The sequence below is a fragment of the Salvelinus sp. IW2-2015 genome, unplaced genomic scaffold, assembly GCF_002910315.2.
Source record: "Salvelinus sp. IW2-2015 unplaced genomic scaffold, ASM291031v2 Un_scaffold1668, whole genome shotgun sequence".
NCBI classification, from domain to species: Eukaryota; Metazoa; Chordata; class Actinopteri; order Salmoniformes; family Salmonidae; genus Salvelinus; species Salvelinus sp. IW2-2015.
In genome coordinates, this window is record NW_019943072.1 from 74,508 (window position 1) to 91,624 (window position 17,117).

Below are 17,117 nucleotides of genomic sequence, written 5' to 3' on the forward strand. Positions count from 1 at the left end.
TGTAAATATTCAGGTATTTCTATGCATACAGGTAAGCCATTACTGGTGAGTCTACTTCCCTACGAACGTAGCTTATAGCAATAGTGTCTTACTACTCCAAACAGCGCGAAATGTAATGACAGCCTATACTTGTACCAAACAGGTTTGCAACTAGTGAGAAGATAGTTCATGACCCATGTATTTACTTGGGAGAATGAATCATCCAGAACCCCATATAAAGTCCTTGTGTAACAGATGACGTGTTGTGCCTGTCTGTGGCTGTTCACCAGCAGACAAGAGGGGTTTACGTGGGCCTCCGGATTCTACAGATAGTAGCCTACCTCACAGTGGCCCCAAACCTGAGTACAGACATCACTATGTGGGCCATCTGGACTGGACTCTCCCTGCCTGGCTGGCTGACAGCCTGGTCTGGGGTGCATCCCAAATGGCACCCCCATTCCCTACTTAGTGCACTTATTTAAAACAGGGTCCTTGGGGCTCTGGTCAAAAAGTAGCYCACTATCTAGGGAATAGAATGCTATTTGGGATGGATCCTGGAGACATTTTGAAGACCATTCTCTGCCAACTCTAGGCTAATGGACTGGATATCACCATAGCCAATGCACAACGAAGACAAAAAACCTGACAGACAGCTTTATAAACGTGCCAACATATGTCCTCTTTTTAATTTGAATACCAGTATGCAAATGAACAAGGATTTCAGCTCTCAGTAGCTCTCAGTCGGATCCCTGTTCCTGTACCTGTTACGCCCTCATTTTGATGTTCCTCTCTCTCAGCGCTTTCTGTTCCATTTCAATCAAGTCTTCTTCCAGTAAGTCACTCAGAATCAGAATGGCCTCGGAGTACAGCTGCTGCAGCCTGCAAGGGGACGATCTTTTTATTGCATATCTCTTCATCACACTTTAGTTACCTTACTTTTCATAACTATAGCCTCTAGAATTAAACGTAACTTAGTCATTACAGTAGCTAGATATCAGCACACACACACACACACACACATCACCCTTTCATTTTAGCGTACATAAGGCAGTATTATCAATGCCTTATATCAACTGAAAGTGTTTTTGCTATAAAAAATACATAAACCGTGTGTACAGATTTATGGTCTATAGTATAATCATTTAGTTGTAGATTTCTTAGGATGTGGTTTCATCATTTGAACCTGAAACAAAATGACAACCAAAACTGTTGGTTGTTTGGATGGTGTAAAAAAGGTGTAGAAGACTGGATGACGATGGTGCATGTTGTTACAAGCCCTACWCCGACAGAACTACTATAATCACGCAGGTCCAGAGGGAAAAAAAATGTAGTAATTACCCAAATCATCATCTTTGCGTCAAACATAATATTTGACGAAGTTGAAACGTGACATTCATTTAAGGATTATATATTATATATTATGGTACCGAGTCTACTATCGTTAGGTTAAAAATATGAGACTTCATTATGCAAAATTCACATCATTAGACGTGTCCATTTCTAAACAGGATATTCATAGAAAAACAGCGTATAAATGTTTCCATAACATCCAGGTTTCTAGGATAAGACAGAAAAACATAGTTCTGATTTGAAAAGTGCCTGCGGTCCATGTATTGAAAAAGAAAGTCAACAACAGCAATTCAAACAGAGAGTTTTTAATGCACGTGTAGAATGTTATTTCCGATCCCTCTGTCTCCACTTCATGGCTGTCATAAAGCTCTCTCTCTCAAACCCTATTCTCTTCCTACTTTGCACAAACACTCAACTGAGTAAAAAATAAAAAATAAAAACCTATCTGTCTTTATAACTCTCGTTTACTGTCTGTTTGCCCCTCACAGAAGAATCATTAACCCTTTATAGGAGAGAGTCTGTTTGGCTGTGACCCAGATAGGACTCTGATTGTGTGTGTGTGTGTGTGTGTGTGTGTGTGTGTGTGTGCCTAGATAAAAGGTCTCTGAGACAGACGTTTGGTGGTAAGCTAGCTCAGTTAACAATACATTTAGTGCTTGGTGTACTGCGTCCCAAATTCCATCATGCACTATATAGAGAATAGGGTGCCATAGGGCTCTGGTCTATAGTAGTCCTACTTGTTCAGACTGTAGGGGTGCGTGGGGTGCCTAACTTGTTTCAGACTGTAGGGTGCTGTGGGGTGCCATACCTTGTTTAGACTGTGGGGGCTTGGCTACTGGGTGCTGGTAGGGTGCCTACTTGTTCAGACTGTAAGAGTGCTGCGGGGTGTGTAGGTGCTAGTTGTTCAGACTGTAGGGTGCTGTGGGATGCCTATTGTTCAGATTGTAGGGTGTTGTGCGGGGTGCTGTAGGGTGCCTACTTGTTCATATTGTAGGGTGCTGTGGATGCCTACTTGTTCAGACCTGTAGGTGCTGTGGGATCCTACTTGTTCAGACTGTAGGTGCTGCGGGTGCCTATTGTTCACGTGGGTGCTGTGGGTGGCTGTAGGGTGTCTACTTGTTCAGACTGTAGGGTGCTGGTGGATGCTACTTGTTCAGACTGTAGGGTGCTGCGGGGTGCTGTGGGTGCCTACTTGTTCAGACTGTAGGGTGCTTACTTGTTCAGACTGTAGGGTGCTATGGCGGTGCTGGGGTGCCTACTTTGTCAGACTGTAGGGTGCTGAGGGTGCTACTTGTTCAGACCGTAAGGTGCTGTGAGGTTCTACTTGTTCAGACATAAGGTGCTGTAGGGTCCTACTTGTTCAGACCGTACGGTGCTGTAGGATCCTACTTGTTCAGACCGTAGGTGCGTAGGGTTCCTACTTTGTTCAGACCGTACGGTGCTGTAGGGATCTACTGTTTCAGACCGTAAGGTGCTGTAGGGTTCCTACTTTGTTGGTAGTGGTGTCCTGGTGATCCAGGGGTGGTCAGGTAGATGTCTATGAGGGACATGCTGGTAGACAGGTCCTCCATCACAGTGTAATCGGTGTGACGCAGAGGACTTGTTGAACTGTTCCACTAGCTTGGTGAAGTTGCCTGTCTGTTGGAGGGAGGAAACCACCGGGGTTCAAACGCTATTCGAAATCTTTAAAATAGCTTTAGCATTTCCTTTAGCCTGTGACTAATTATATTGGTTCCATTGCGCCAGGCATGCTCAATCAAGCCCAGATGAAGTATTGAAATGATTCCAAATACATTTTTGAACCCAGGTCTGGAGAAGAGCGTGTTACGTAGGTCATGTTTGGATGTTCTGTCGCAAGTGTCATTCACACAAATGGCTAGGGGTGTCATCGTCACAAAATGGCTAGTGGTGTCAATCGTCACAAAATGCTGTGGTGTCAATGCTAAAATGGCTGGTCAATCGTCACAAAATGGCTAGCGGTGCAATCGTCACAAAATGGCTAGCGGTGTCAATCGTCACAAAAATGGCTAGCGGTGTCAATCGTCAAAATGGCTAGCGGTGTCAATCGTCACAAAATGGCTAGCGGTTTTTCAAAATCGGTCCACAAAATGCTAGCGGTGTCAATCGTCACAAAATGGCTAGCGGTGTCATCGCCACAAAATGGCTAGCGGTGTCAAGCCCACAAATGGCTAGCGGTGTATCGCAAAAATGGCTAGCGGTGTCAATCGTCACAAAAAAAAATGGCTAGCGGTGTATCGTCACAAAATGGCTGCGGTGTAATCGTCACAATGGTGCGGTGTCATCGCACAAAAATGGCTAGCGGTGTCAATCGTCACAAAATGGCTAGCGGTGTCAATCGTCAAAAAATGGCTGCGGTGTAATCGCACAAAATGGCTAGCGGTGTCAATCGTCACAAAATGGCTAGCGGGTGTCAATCGTCACAAATGGCTAGCGGTGTCAATCGCCACAAAATGGCTAGCGGTGTCAATCATCACAAAATGGCTGTGTGTCAATCACAAAATAGCTAGTGGTGTCAATCGCCACACAATGGCTAGTGCTCCAGGAGGTGGGCACACAGGGTGAAAAAGTCAAGAATCAAGGCAACACCTGTTTGTGCATCGGTATCCCACAACGTCAACCAACCGTAGTCCTAACTAACATTAGGGGCTCCCGAGTGGCGCAGCGGTCTAAGGCACTGCATCTCAGTGCTAGGGCATCGTCACTACAGACCCCGGTTCGATTCCAGGCTGTATCACAACCGGCTGTGATTGGGAGTCCCATGGGGACGGCGCACAATTGGCCCATCGTTGTRCGGGTTACGGTTTGGCCCGGGGTAGGCCGTCATTGTAAATAAGAATTTGTTCGTAACTGACTTGCCTAGTTAAAAAAAAAAAAAAAATTTATAGTCTAAACCTAAACCACATGTTCTAAATACCATCCTATTCCCTTGCACTCCTTTGGACCAAATTCCTATAGTACACAGTATGAGTGTCACCTGGCTCTGGATCAGATTCCTGATCTCATTCTTCTGTCTCTGGATGATGGCGTGTTTCTTCTGGGTCAGCGAAGCCTCCCGTTCACTTTCTACCTCATTCTCAAAACGCTTCGTTGCATGCTGGAGAAAACACACGAKAATTGGATTGGATTCCTAGCTACGATTTTTGCAACTGGTTTTCAAATCTGCAAATGCATAATTCCTAGAGCACTGTATATTAACCCCTAAAAAGCCGATTGAAACACCTGTGCATCAAAAGTGAATAGTTCATATTAAGACCAATACGTACATGAATTACAACATTATTTGAAATACAAAATTGTCTTTTTTTTTTTTTGTAATTTAAGAACTTTTCCCCGTATAAAAACGGGTAGCTTTTTCCTTAAACCAGTTGCTAAAAGCCGTCCACGGATCTTAGGAGCAGAGGTCTGAGATCTTAGGAGGCTAAGATCCGTGTTTATTTTCTATTACCTTGTTATGTTTATTCAGAGATCCATTACTACCCACGCCACATGGTGGAGGATGGAAATAACACTTCACACACTAGCTAAGAAATAGATTACATTATCACGCTATAGCAGCTACCCAAAGGAAACCCAGAGGGCCTCCCTATTCATCCATCCCCTCACTCTGGATGTGTCCCAAACGGCACCCTATTCACACACACACACACCACCAAAAAAGGCCTGACACACACACACACAGCTGAGACACACCACACACACACCTGACACAACACCCACACACACACAACACACACACACACACACACACACCACACGGTTTCTTTATTTTTACTATTTTCTAATTGTAAATAATGGTGAAGACATCAAAACTATGAAATAACACATGGAATCAGGTAGTACACAAAAAAAAAGTGTTTAAAATCAAACATTTATATATTGTGATTCTTCAAGTAGCCACCCTTTGTCTTGATAGCTTTGCACTCTTGGCATTCTCTCAACCAGCTTCATGAGGTAGTCAACTGGAATGCATTTCAATTAACAGGTGTCCCTTGTAAAACGGGAAGGAAATATTCCACAGATTAATGCTTTTGAGCCAATCAGTTGTGTTGTGACAAGGTAGGGGTGGTATACAGAAGATTATGGCAAGAACTGCTCAAATAAGCAAAGAGAAATGACAGAATAAAAAAAGACATGAAGGTCAGTCAATGCAGAAAATTCCAAGAACTTTCAAAGTTTCTTCAAGTGCAGTCAAAAACATCAAGGCGCAATGATGAAACTGGTTCTCATGAGGACGCCACAGGAAAGGAAGACCCGAGTTACCTCTGCTGCAGAAGATAAGTTTCATTAGAGATACCAGCCTCAGATTGCAGCACAATAAACACTTCAGAGTTCAAGTAAAGAACATCTCAACAACAACTGTTCAGAGACTGCGTGAATCAGGCCTACATGGTCGAATTGCTGCACGACTACTAAAGGAACCATAAGAAGAAGAGACTTGCTTGGGCAAAGACACGAGCAATTTACATTAGACTGGTGGAAATCTGTCCACCGGTCTGATGAGTCAAAATGAGATTTTTGGTTCAACTGGTGTGTCTTTGTGGAGACACAGCGTAGGTGAACAGATGATCTCCGCATGTGTGGTTCCCACCGTGAAGCATGAGGAGGAGGTTGATGGTGCTTTGCTGGTGACACTGTGATTCATTTAGAATTCAAGGACACTTAACCAGCATGGCTACACAGGATCCTGCAGGATACGCCATTCCATCATTTGTTTTTCCAACAGGACAATGACCAACACACCTCCAGGTGTGTAAGGGCTATTTGACCAAGAAGGAGAGTGATGGAGTGCTGCATCAGATGACCTGCCTCCACAATCACCGACCTCATCCAATTGAGATGGTTTGGGATGAGTTGGACCACAGAGTGAAGGAAAAGCAGCCAACAAGTACTCAGCATATGTGGAACTCCTTCAAGACTGTTGGAAAAGCATTCCTCTGAAGCTGGTTGAGAGAATGCCAAGAGTGTGCAAAGTTGTCATCAAGGCAAGGGTGGCTACTTTGAAGAATCTCAAATATATTTTTGATTTGTTTAACACTTTTTGGCTACTACATGATTCCATATGTGTTATTTCATAGTTTTGATGTCTTCACTATTATTCTACAATGTAGAAAATAGTAAAAATAAAGAAAAACCCTAGACTGAGTAGGTGTGTCCAAACTTGACTGGTACTGTAGGTATATATGTYCACAGTGCATTCGGAAAGTATTCAGACCCCTTCCCATTTTTCCCATTTTGTCACAGCCTTATTCTAAAATGGACTAAATAACAATTTTTCCTCATCAATCTAGACATATTTTTGCAAATGTATTAAAATAAACAGAAATACCATATTTACATAAGTATTCAGACCTTTTGCTATGAGACTCGAAAATTGAGCTCAGGTGGATCCTGTTTCCATTGATCATCRTTGAGATGTTTCTACAACTTGATTGGAGTCCACCTGTGGTAYATTCAATTGAATTGACATGATTTGGAAAGGCACACACCTGTCTATATAAAAGGTTCCACAGATGACAGTGCATGTCAGAGCAAAAACCAAGCTGTGAGGTCGATGGAAATGTCCGTAGAGCTCCGAGACAGGATTGGGTRAAGGCACAGATCTGGGGAAGGGTACCAAAAATATTCTACAGCATTGAAGGTCCCCAAGAACACAGTAGCCTCCATCATTGTTAAAAGGAAGAAGTTTGGAACCACCAAGACTCTTCCTAGAGCTTGCCGCCAGGCCAAACTGAGCAATCGGGGGAGAAGGACCTTGTTTAGGGAGGTGACCAAGAACCCGATGGTCACTGACAGAGCTCCTCTGTGGAGATGTGAGAAACTTCCAGAAGGAAAACCATCTCCGCAGCACTCCACCAATCAGGCCTTTATGGTAGAGTGGCAAGACGGAAGCCACTCCTCAGTAAAAGGCACATGACAGCCCGCTTGGAGTTTGCCAAAAGGCACCTAAATGTCTCTCAAACCATAAGAAACAAGATTCTCTGGTCTGATGCCAAGCTTCACATCTGGAGGAAACCTGGCACKATCCCTATGGTGAAGCATGGTGGTMGCAGCATCATGCTGTYGTGATGTTTTTCAGCAGGAAGGACTGGGAGACTAGTCAGGATCAAGGGAAAGATGAACAGAGCAAAGTACAGAGAGATCCTTGATGAAAGCCTGCTCCAGATCTCAGACTGGGGCGAAGGTTCACCTTCCAACAGGACAACGACTATAAGCACGCAGCAGAGACAACACAGGAGTGGCTTCGGGACAAGACTAWGAATTTTCTTGAGTGGCCCAGCCAGAGCCCTGACTTGAACCCYATTGAACATCTKTGGAGACCTGAAAATAGCTGTGCAGCGACGCTCCCCATCCAACCTGACAAAGCTTGAGAGGATCTTCAGAGAAGAATGGGAGAAACTCCCTAAATACAGGGGCGCCAAGCTTGTAGCYTCAWACRCAAGAAGAKTCGAGGCTGTAATCACTGCCAAAGGTGCTTCAACAAAGTACTGAGGAAAGGGTATGAATACTTARGTAAATATTTTCAATACATTTGKAAAAATGTSTGAAAACCTGTTTTGGCTTTGTCATTTTGGGGTATTGTGTGTAGATTGATGAAGAGGGAAAAAATGCTTTTTAATCCATTTTAGAATAAGGCCGTAACGTAACAAAATGTGGAAAAAGTCAAGGGGTCTAAATAGTTCCCGAAAGCACTGTGTTTTTGATTTTGATTTAACAAGGAAAGTCAGGTAAGAACAAATTCTTATTTACAATGACGGCCGACACCGGCCAAACCCAGACGACGCTGGGACAATTGTGCACCGCCCTATGGGACTCCCAATCACAGCCGGTTGTGATACAGCCTGGATGTGTGTGTGATATATATATATATATATATATATATATATATATATCTCTATGGGCCCTGGTTGAAAAGTGGTGCACTATAAAGGGAATTGGGGGCTATTTAAGATGCAACCAGCCAGCCATGTCTCACAACCAGGAAGTTTACTGGACATTTTATGCTTGAGAGAATTATAATTTTTCTATGTAGAGGAATAAAAGAAGGTGTACAATGTTATTAACTCCCCTGCTACTGTCGTCCTCTACCTCTCCTCTCCTTCTTCTCATTCACACACACTCTCTGGGGTATTTGGATTGCAGAGTGCTGGCGGTGCAGTGCTATGTGAAACTGAAGTTGTAGGGAGTGAACAAATTATATCCCGAGGCCGCATTCATTGTAACCGGGGACTTTCCAAATTTCCTCCTGAAATTCTATCAACACATCTCCTGTCCTACACGCGGAGAGCATACGCTTGACAATTGTTACTCTCCCCTCCGGGACGGCTACAAGGCCCTCCCCCGCACTCCCTCTGGCAAATCAGATCASGGCTCCATCTTGCTCCTCCCCTCCTATAGGCAGAAACTTAAGCAGGAAGCACCAGTGGTAAGGYCTGTTCAAGGTTGATCTGACCAATCAGAATCTATGCTTCAAGACGGTTTTGATCACGCGGACTGGGAAATGTTCCGGGTCGCCTCTGAGAATAGTATAGTAGGACTCGGTTCATCAGGAAGTGCATAGAGGATGTTGTTCCCCCTGATGGTTAGAACTTATCCAAACCAAAAACCCGTGGATAGATGGCAGCATTCGCACAAAACTTAAAGCGCAAACCACCGCATTTAAACACGCAAGGTGACTGAGAACATGGACAAACAGAACAGCTATGACCTCCGTAAGGCAATCAAAGAGGCAAAACGACAGTACAGAGATGATTTGAGTCGCAATTCAACAGCTCAGACACGAGACCCATGTGCCAGGCACTCCAGACAATCATAGATTATAAAGGGATAGCAAGCCAAGTCGCGGACACTGACGCCTTTCTCCTGGACAAGTTTAACACCTTCTCCCACTTCGAGGAAAACAACACAGAGCCGCCGACGTGTGCCCCCATCGCTCACGAGGAATGTGTGCTCCCGATCTCCGTGGTTGACCTAAGACATTCAAGCTTGTTAACCCTCGCAAGGCTGCCAACCCAGATGGCATCCCAAGTCACTCAGAGCATGTACAGACCAGCTGGCTGGAGTGTTTACGGACATATTCAATCTCTACCTATACCAGTCTGTTGTCCCCAATTGCTTCAAGATGCCCACCATTGTTCATGTACCCAAGAAAGCAAAATGTAACTGAACTAAATGACTATCCCCTAGTATTACTCACTTCTGTCATCATGAAGTGCTTTGAGAGACTAGTTAAGGTTCATATCACCTCCACCTTACCTGACAACCTAGACCCAATACAATTTGCATACCGCCCCAACAGATCCACGGACAACGTAATCTCCATTGCACTGCACACTGCCCTATCCCACCTGGACAAGAGGAATACCTATGTAAGAATTATGTTCATAGACTACAGCTCAGCCCTCAACACCATAGTGCTCTCCAAGATCATCACTAAGCTCTGAACCCCTCCCTTTGCAACTGGGTCCTGGACTTCCTGACGGACCGACCTCAGGTGGTGAAGGTAGGCAACAACACCTCCGCCACACTGATCCTCAACATGGGGGCCCCACAAGGGTGTGTTCTCAGCTCCCTCCTGTACTCCCTGTTCATCCATGACTGTGTGGCCACACACGTCTCCAACTCAATCATCACGTTTGCTGACGGCAACAGTGGTACACCTGATTACCAACAACGATGAGATTCCAGGAAAATAACCTCTCCCTCAGACGACAGCGTGGTGAAGAAGGCGCAACAGCACCTCTTCAACCTCAGGAGGCTGAAGAAATTTGGCTTGGCCCCTAAGACCCTCACAAACTTCTACAGATGCACCATCCTGTCGGGCTGTACCACCGCCTGGTACAACAACTGCACCACTGGGCTCTCCAGAGGGTGGTGCGGTCAGCCCAACACATCATCCAGTGCACACTGCCTGCCATTCAGGACATCTACAGCACCCGGTGTCACAGGAAGGTCAAGAAGATCATCAAGGACCTCCGCCACCCGAGCCATGACCTGTTCACACTGTTCATACCATCTAGAAGGTGGAGACAGTACAGGTGCATCAAAGCTGGGACCAGACTGATAGAATCTGTTTATCTCCAGGTCATCAGATTGTTAAACAGTCATCACTAGCTGGCCTCCGCCCAGTATCCTTTCCTGAACCTTAGACATTGTCACTAGTCAGATACCAGCCAGTAATCTACCCTGCAACTTAGAGACTGCTGCCCAATGTACATAAAAGTAATTAAACACGGGTCACTTTAACAATGTTTACATACTGTTCACTGAGTACTGCCCCTATATATAGGACCATCCACCCTTACCTGGGATATGGATGCATGAAGACCTGACGTAAGAATAAATAAATAAAAATCACCTGGGAGCATGAATGCAACTGAATGCATTCAACTGAAATGTGGCTTCCACATTTAACCCAACCCCTCTGAATCAGAGAGGTTTACATACTGAATCAGAGAGGTGCGGGGGGCTGCCATAATCGACATCAACGTCTTCGGCGCCCGGGGAACAGTGGGTGGGGATCCTAATAAAATACCAAGTGGGGACAGCCAATGTATGTGAATGGTGTGTATGCACAGTATGTGAATAGAAAATGTGTTTACTGCAGTAGTTATATAGGATGAACCATGACTAGAAAACAGTATATGCATACAGTATAAAGTGGGTAAAACAGTATGTAAAATTAAATAGCTGCCTTGTTAACAACAGATTTTTCATCTGGTCAGCTCGGGGATTTGATCCAGCAACCTTTCGGTTACTGGCCCAACGCTCTAACCACTAAGCTACCTACTGCCTCCACACTCTAACCACTAAGCTACCTACTGCCTCTACACTCTAACCACTTGGCTACCTATCCCCCCTACACTCTAACCACTAAGCTACCTACTGCCTCTACACTCTAACCACTAGGCTACCTACCCCCCCTACACTCTAACCACTAGGCTACCTACCCCCCCTACACTCTAACCACTAAGCTACCTACTGCCTCTACACTCCAACCACTAGGCTACCTACCGCCCCTACACTCTAACCACTAGGCTACAACAGTGTTCAGCATTTTCTATTTAATTTTATATACTGTTTTACCCACTTTATACTGTATGCATATACTGTTTTCTAGTCATGGCTCATCCTATATAACTACTGCAGTAAACACATTTTTTATTCACATATTGTGCATACACACCATTCACATACATCGGCTGTTCCCACTTGGTATTTTTGATTTATTTTTTGGTATTTTATTAGGATCCCCATTAGCTGTTGCAAAAGCAGCAGCTACTCTTCCTGGGATCCACACAAAACATGAAACATAATACAGAAGGACGTAATACAGAACATCAATAGACAAGAACAGCTCAAGGACAGAATTAGATTTTTTTAAATTTAAAGGCACACGTAGCCTACATATCAATGCATACACACAAACTATCCAGGTCAAATAGGGGAGAGGCGTTGTGCCGCGACGTGTTGCTTTATCCGTTATTTGAAACCAGGTTTGCTGTTAATTTGAGAAATATGAGATGGAAGGAAGTTCCACGCAATAAGGGCTCTATATAACATGGAACGCTTACTTGAATTTGTTCTGAATTTGGGGACTGCGAAAAGACCCCTGTTGGCATGTCTGGTGGGATAAGTGTGTCAGAGCTGTGTGTAAGTTGACTATGCAAACAATTTGTGATTTCCAACAATGTTTCTTACAAAAAGAAGTGATGCAGTCAGTCTCTCCTCAACTCTTAGCCAAGAGAGACTGGCATGCATAGTATTTATATCAGCCCTCTGATTATAATTAAGAGTAAAACGTGTTGCTCTGTTCTGGGCCAGCTGCAGCGTAATTAGGWATTTCCTTGCAGCACTGGACCACATGACTGGACAATAATCAAGATTAGACAAAACTAGAGCCTGCAGAACTTGCTTTTTGGYGTGTGGTGTCAAAAAAGCAGAGCATCTATTTATTTTACGGACAGACCTCTCCATCTTTACAATCATTGAATCTATATGTTTTGACCATGACAGTTTACAATCTAAGGTAACACCAAGTAATTTAGTCTCCTCAACTTGTTCAACAGCCACACCATTCACTACCAGATTTAGCTGAGGTCTCGAGATTAGGGAATGATTTGTACCAAATATAATGCTCTTAGTTTTAGAGATGTTCAGGAACAGTTAATTACTAGCCACCCATTCCAAAACTYCAACTCTTTGTTAAGGGTTTCAGTGACTTCATTAGCTGTGGTTGCTGATGCGTATATGGTTGAATCATCAGCATACATGGACACGCAGGCTTTGTTTAATGCCAGTGGCAGGTCATTGGTAAAAATAGAAAAGAGCAGAGAGTCTAGAGAGCTGCTGTGTGTTACACGACACTTTACATGTTTGACATTAGAGAAGCTTCCATTAAAAGAAAGCCCTCAGTTCTATTAGATAGATTGCCATATCGTGGATTCAGAGCTGAGGTTGAAAAGCCCATAACAAGTTTTTTCAACAAGTTATGGACAATACAATCAAAGGCTGCACTGAAATCTAACCGGACAGCTCCCACTATCTTCTTATTATCAATTTARTTCAACCAATCATCAGTCATTTGTGTCAGTGCAGTACACGTTGAGTGCCCTTCTCTATAAGCATGCTGAAAGTCTGTTGTTAATTTGTTTACAGAGAAGCATTGTATTTGGTCAAACACAATTTTTTCCAGTTTGCTAAGAGCTGGTAGCAAGCTTATGAACTCAGCAAAAAAAGAAACGTCCTCTTCACTGTCAACTGCGTTTATTTTCACCAAACTTAACATGTGTAAATATTTGCATGAACATAACAAGATTCAACAATTGAGACATAAACTGAACAAGTTCCACAGACGTGTGACTAACAGAAATGGAATAACGTGTCCCTGGGTCAAAATCTAAATMAACAGTCAGTATCTGGTGTGGCCACCAGCTGCATTAAGTACTGCAGTGCATCTCCTCCTCATGGACTGCATCAGATTTGCCAGTTATTGCTGTGAGACATTACCCCAGTCTTCCACCAAGGCACCTGCAAGTTCCCTGACATTTCTGGGGGGGGAATGGCCCTAGCCCTCACCCTCCGATCCAACAGGTCCCAGACATGCTCAAAGGGATTGAGATCCAGGCTCTTCGCTGGCCATGGTAGCTCCAGAGTACAGGCCTATGTGTAATGCTCATTCCTTCCTTATTTGGATTTTTACAAATTATCTTTGAACGACAGGGTCCTGAAAAAGGGACATTTCTTTTTTTGCTGAGTTTAGGTCTGCTGTTAGAACCAGTAAAGGCCACTTTACCACTCTTGGGTTGCGGAATTACTTTGGCTTCCCTCCAGGCCTGAGGACAAAGACTTTCCTCTCATCTCAGATTAAAGATATGACAGATAGGAGTGGCTATAGAGTCAGCTACCATCCTCAATAGCTTTCCATCTAAGTTGTCAATGCCAGGAGATTTGTCATTATTGATAATTAACAATTGTTCTACCTCTCCCACACTAACTTAACAAAATTGTAACTTGCAATGCTTTTCTTTCATTATTTGTTTTTTTTATGCATGAATATAATTGCTCACTGTTCGTTGTTGGCATTTCCTGCCTCAGTTTGCCCACCTTGAAATAAATAATTAAAATAATTGGCAACATCAAATGGTTTTGTGATGAATAAGCCATCTGATTCAATTAAAATGGAGTTGAATTGGTCTTTCTGCCCATAATTTCATTTAAAGTACTCCAAAGCTTTTTTCCATCATTCTTTATATAATTGATCTTGGCTTCATAATACAGTTTCTTCTTCTTTTTGTTGAGTTTAGTCACATCATTTCTCAATTTCTCATAAGTCAGCCAGTCAGATGTGCAGCCAGACTTATTAGCCACTCCTTTTGCCCCATCTCTTTCAACCATACAGTTTTTCAATTCCTCATCAATCCATGGAGTCTTAACAGTTCTAACGTTCAGTCTCTTAACAGGCGCATGTTTATCAATAATTGGAAGAAGCAATTTCATAAATTCATRAAGTGCAGCGTCTGGATGCTCCTCATTAATCACATCAAACCAACACCTATTTTTAACATCAACCACATAAGAGCCACAGCAAAATCTTTTGTGTGATCTCTTATACACTATTTTAGGCCCATTTGTTGGAACTTTGTCTTTCCTGGATATAGCCACTATATTGTGACCACTGCAGCCAATGGGGACGGATACAGCTTTACAACAAAGTTCTACAGTATTAGTACAAATGTGATCAATACATGTGGATGATCTTGTTCCTTTAGTGTTTGTAAACACCCTGGTAGGTTGATTAATAAACTGAACCAGATTYCAGGCACTGGTTACAGTGAGAAGCTTCCTCTTGAGWGGACAGCTTGATGAAAACCAGTCAATATTCAGGTCCCCAAGAAAGTAGACCTCTCTGTTTACATCACATACACTATCAAGCATTTCACACATATTATTTAGATACTGACTGTTAGCACTTCGTGGCCTATAGCAACACCCCTAAAGAAAAGGCTTTAGATGTGCCAAGTGAACCTGCAACCACAACACTTCAATAACACTTGACATGAGATCTTCTCTAAGCATTACAGGGATATGGCTCTGAATATATACAGCAACACCTCCCCAATAAGCATTCCTGTATCTTCTATAGATGTTATATCCTTGTATTGCTACTGCTGTATTATCAAATGAATTATCTAAGTGAGTCTCAGAAATGGCTAATATATGAATGTTATCTGATGTTAGCAAGTTATTGATTTCATTAACCTTATTTCTAAGGCTACATATATTAATATGGGCTGTTTTCAGCCCTTTCCTAGGTAGCTTATCAGAGATAGACTTAATATGGAAAAGAGCAAACAAAGCAAGAGAAAAATAAATAAATAAATCAGCCGTCAATTAATCAATTGGTGTGTGTGTGTGTGTGTGTGTGTGTGTGTGTGTGTGTGTGTGTGTGTGTGTGTTGCGGGGTTGAAGCTATGAACCCATAGGCCTGGTTCTCTCATCCCTTCCAGGCTTCTGGGAGGGAGGGTGAACAATGAGCCTGTCATAGCAGATGTAAGCAATGTCCCCACGCGCTCTGGCATCTTTCATGGCTGGGATCAGTTCTTTCCTCTTCTGGCGCACAGCTTCAGGATAGTCCTCATTGAGGAAGATATACGTTCCTCTCAAGTTCTTGGCTCTTTCCAGAACAGCTACCTTGTCCTTGAACCTCAGGAACTTGACCACTATTGGCCTGGGCCTATCACCTGGGCCGGTGGTAGGTTTTCCAGTCCTGTGGGTGAGCTCCACCTCAATCTTCCTGTGGTCCATCTTCAGTTTCTCAGAGATCCTTTCTCTCACTTTGTCCTCAGAATCCGTGCTGGTCTCATGTGGAGATTCTGCAATTCCTTCCACAACCATGTTGTTCCACCTTGATTGTCCCTCGAGATAGTCTGATTTATCTGTCATTGTTATCATGGATTCACACACAGAACTGATGTCCTCTCTCAATGACTTACAGATTGCTGTCATCTTGCACTTCTCCTGTTGACCCTGGGAGAACTGCAAACTGTTCTTCAGGTTCTGGGCCTCTCTGGTCAGGTCGTCCATTCTTTTATTAGTAGAATCCACGAGTGTTTGGACAAAACACTTGTAGCTATTTTCTTGTTGTTGTAACAACTGCTTCTAGGTCTCTTTTTGTTCATTTAAAAGATAATTTACGTGTGATAGAGAGACACCACTGTCCTCAACAGTACTCCCGCCGGCTTTGGTCTTTGTCATGGTAGCTAGCAACGTTGGTTACCCTGTTACTCCTCACAGTTCCAGACGGGGAAGGTCACGGGGAAGATTGAAAACAACAAACAGCAGGGATCTAGACAGCCACAACCCCGGAACAATCCGCGGTCCCAGCCACAATTGTTAACCACATCGCAGGCTGCGTTCAAGAAAACCCAGCTAGCTTGATATGCAGCTAGCTAGCAGCTAGGCTAGCTGCGACGCCAAATAGCTCCTCAGACCAGTCCTTGGTCGGCAGGATCACTGGAAAGAGAATCATTCCCAGCAACTGATGACAACTGCGTCACGGGTTCCAAACTAAGAACATAGCTAGCAACCAAGAACCTTCCAATACACTTTCAAACACACTTTTCAAACAAACAAAACCGAGCTCTTTGGTTAAAGAACGATTTTAAGCCTAAGACAATTGAGACATGGATTGTGTATCATAGGGTGATACAAAATATGTAAGTGCCTTTTATATGGGGTATGGTAGTAGGTGCCAGGCGCACCAGTTTGAGTGTGTTGCTTCAAGATGTCCACCATTGTTCTTGTACCCAAGAAAGAAAAGGTAACTGAACTCAATGACTATCGCCACGTAGCACTCACTTCTGTCATCATGAAGTGCTTTGAGAGGCTAGTTAAGGATCATGTCACCTCTACCTTACCCGACACCCTAGACCCACTTCAATTTGCATATCGCCCCAATAGATCCACTGACAATGCAATCGCACTGCACTATCCCATCTGGACAAGAGGAATACATATGTAAGAATGCTGTTCATTGACTATAGGTCAGCCTTCAACACTGTAGTACCCTCCAAGCTCATCATTACGCTCGGGGCCCAACAAGGGTGCGTGCTCAGCCCGAGCCATAGCCTATTCACCCCGCTACCATCCAGAAGGCGAGGTCAGCACAGGTGCATAAAAGCTGGGACCGAGAGACTGAAAAACACCTTCTATCTCAAGGCCATCAGACTGTTAAATAGCCATCACTTGCCGGCTGCCACCCGATTACT

At 43.8% G+C, this 17,117-nt stretch overlaps 1 protein-coding gene across 1 annotated transcript in view; it reads right to left on the minus strand.

Moving 5' to 3' along the window:
• Nucleotides 1–457: 457 nt before the first annotated feature.
• LOC139024572 (cation channel sperm-associated protein 3-like) overlaps nt 458–17,117 on the minus strand; it is a 28,084-nt gene continuing 11,424 nt past the window's right edge. Inside the window, exon 6 of the mRNA XM_070439454.1 lies at nt 458–858. Coding sequence (XP_070295555.1) covers nt 744–858 — 115 coding nt within the window. The 3' untranslated portion in view covers nt 458–743. The remainder of the gene's footprint in view (nt 859–17,117) is intronic.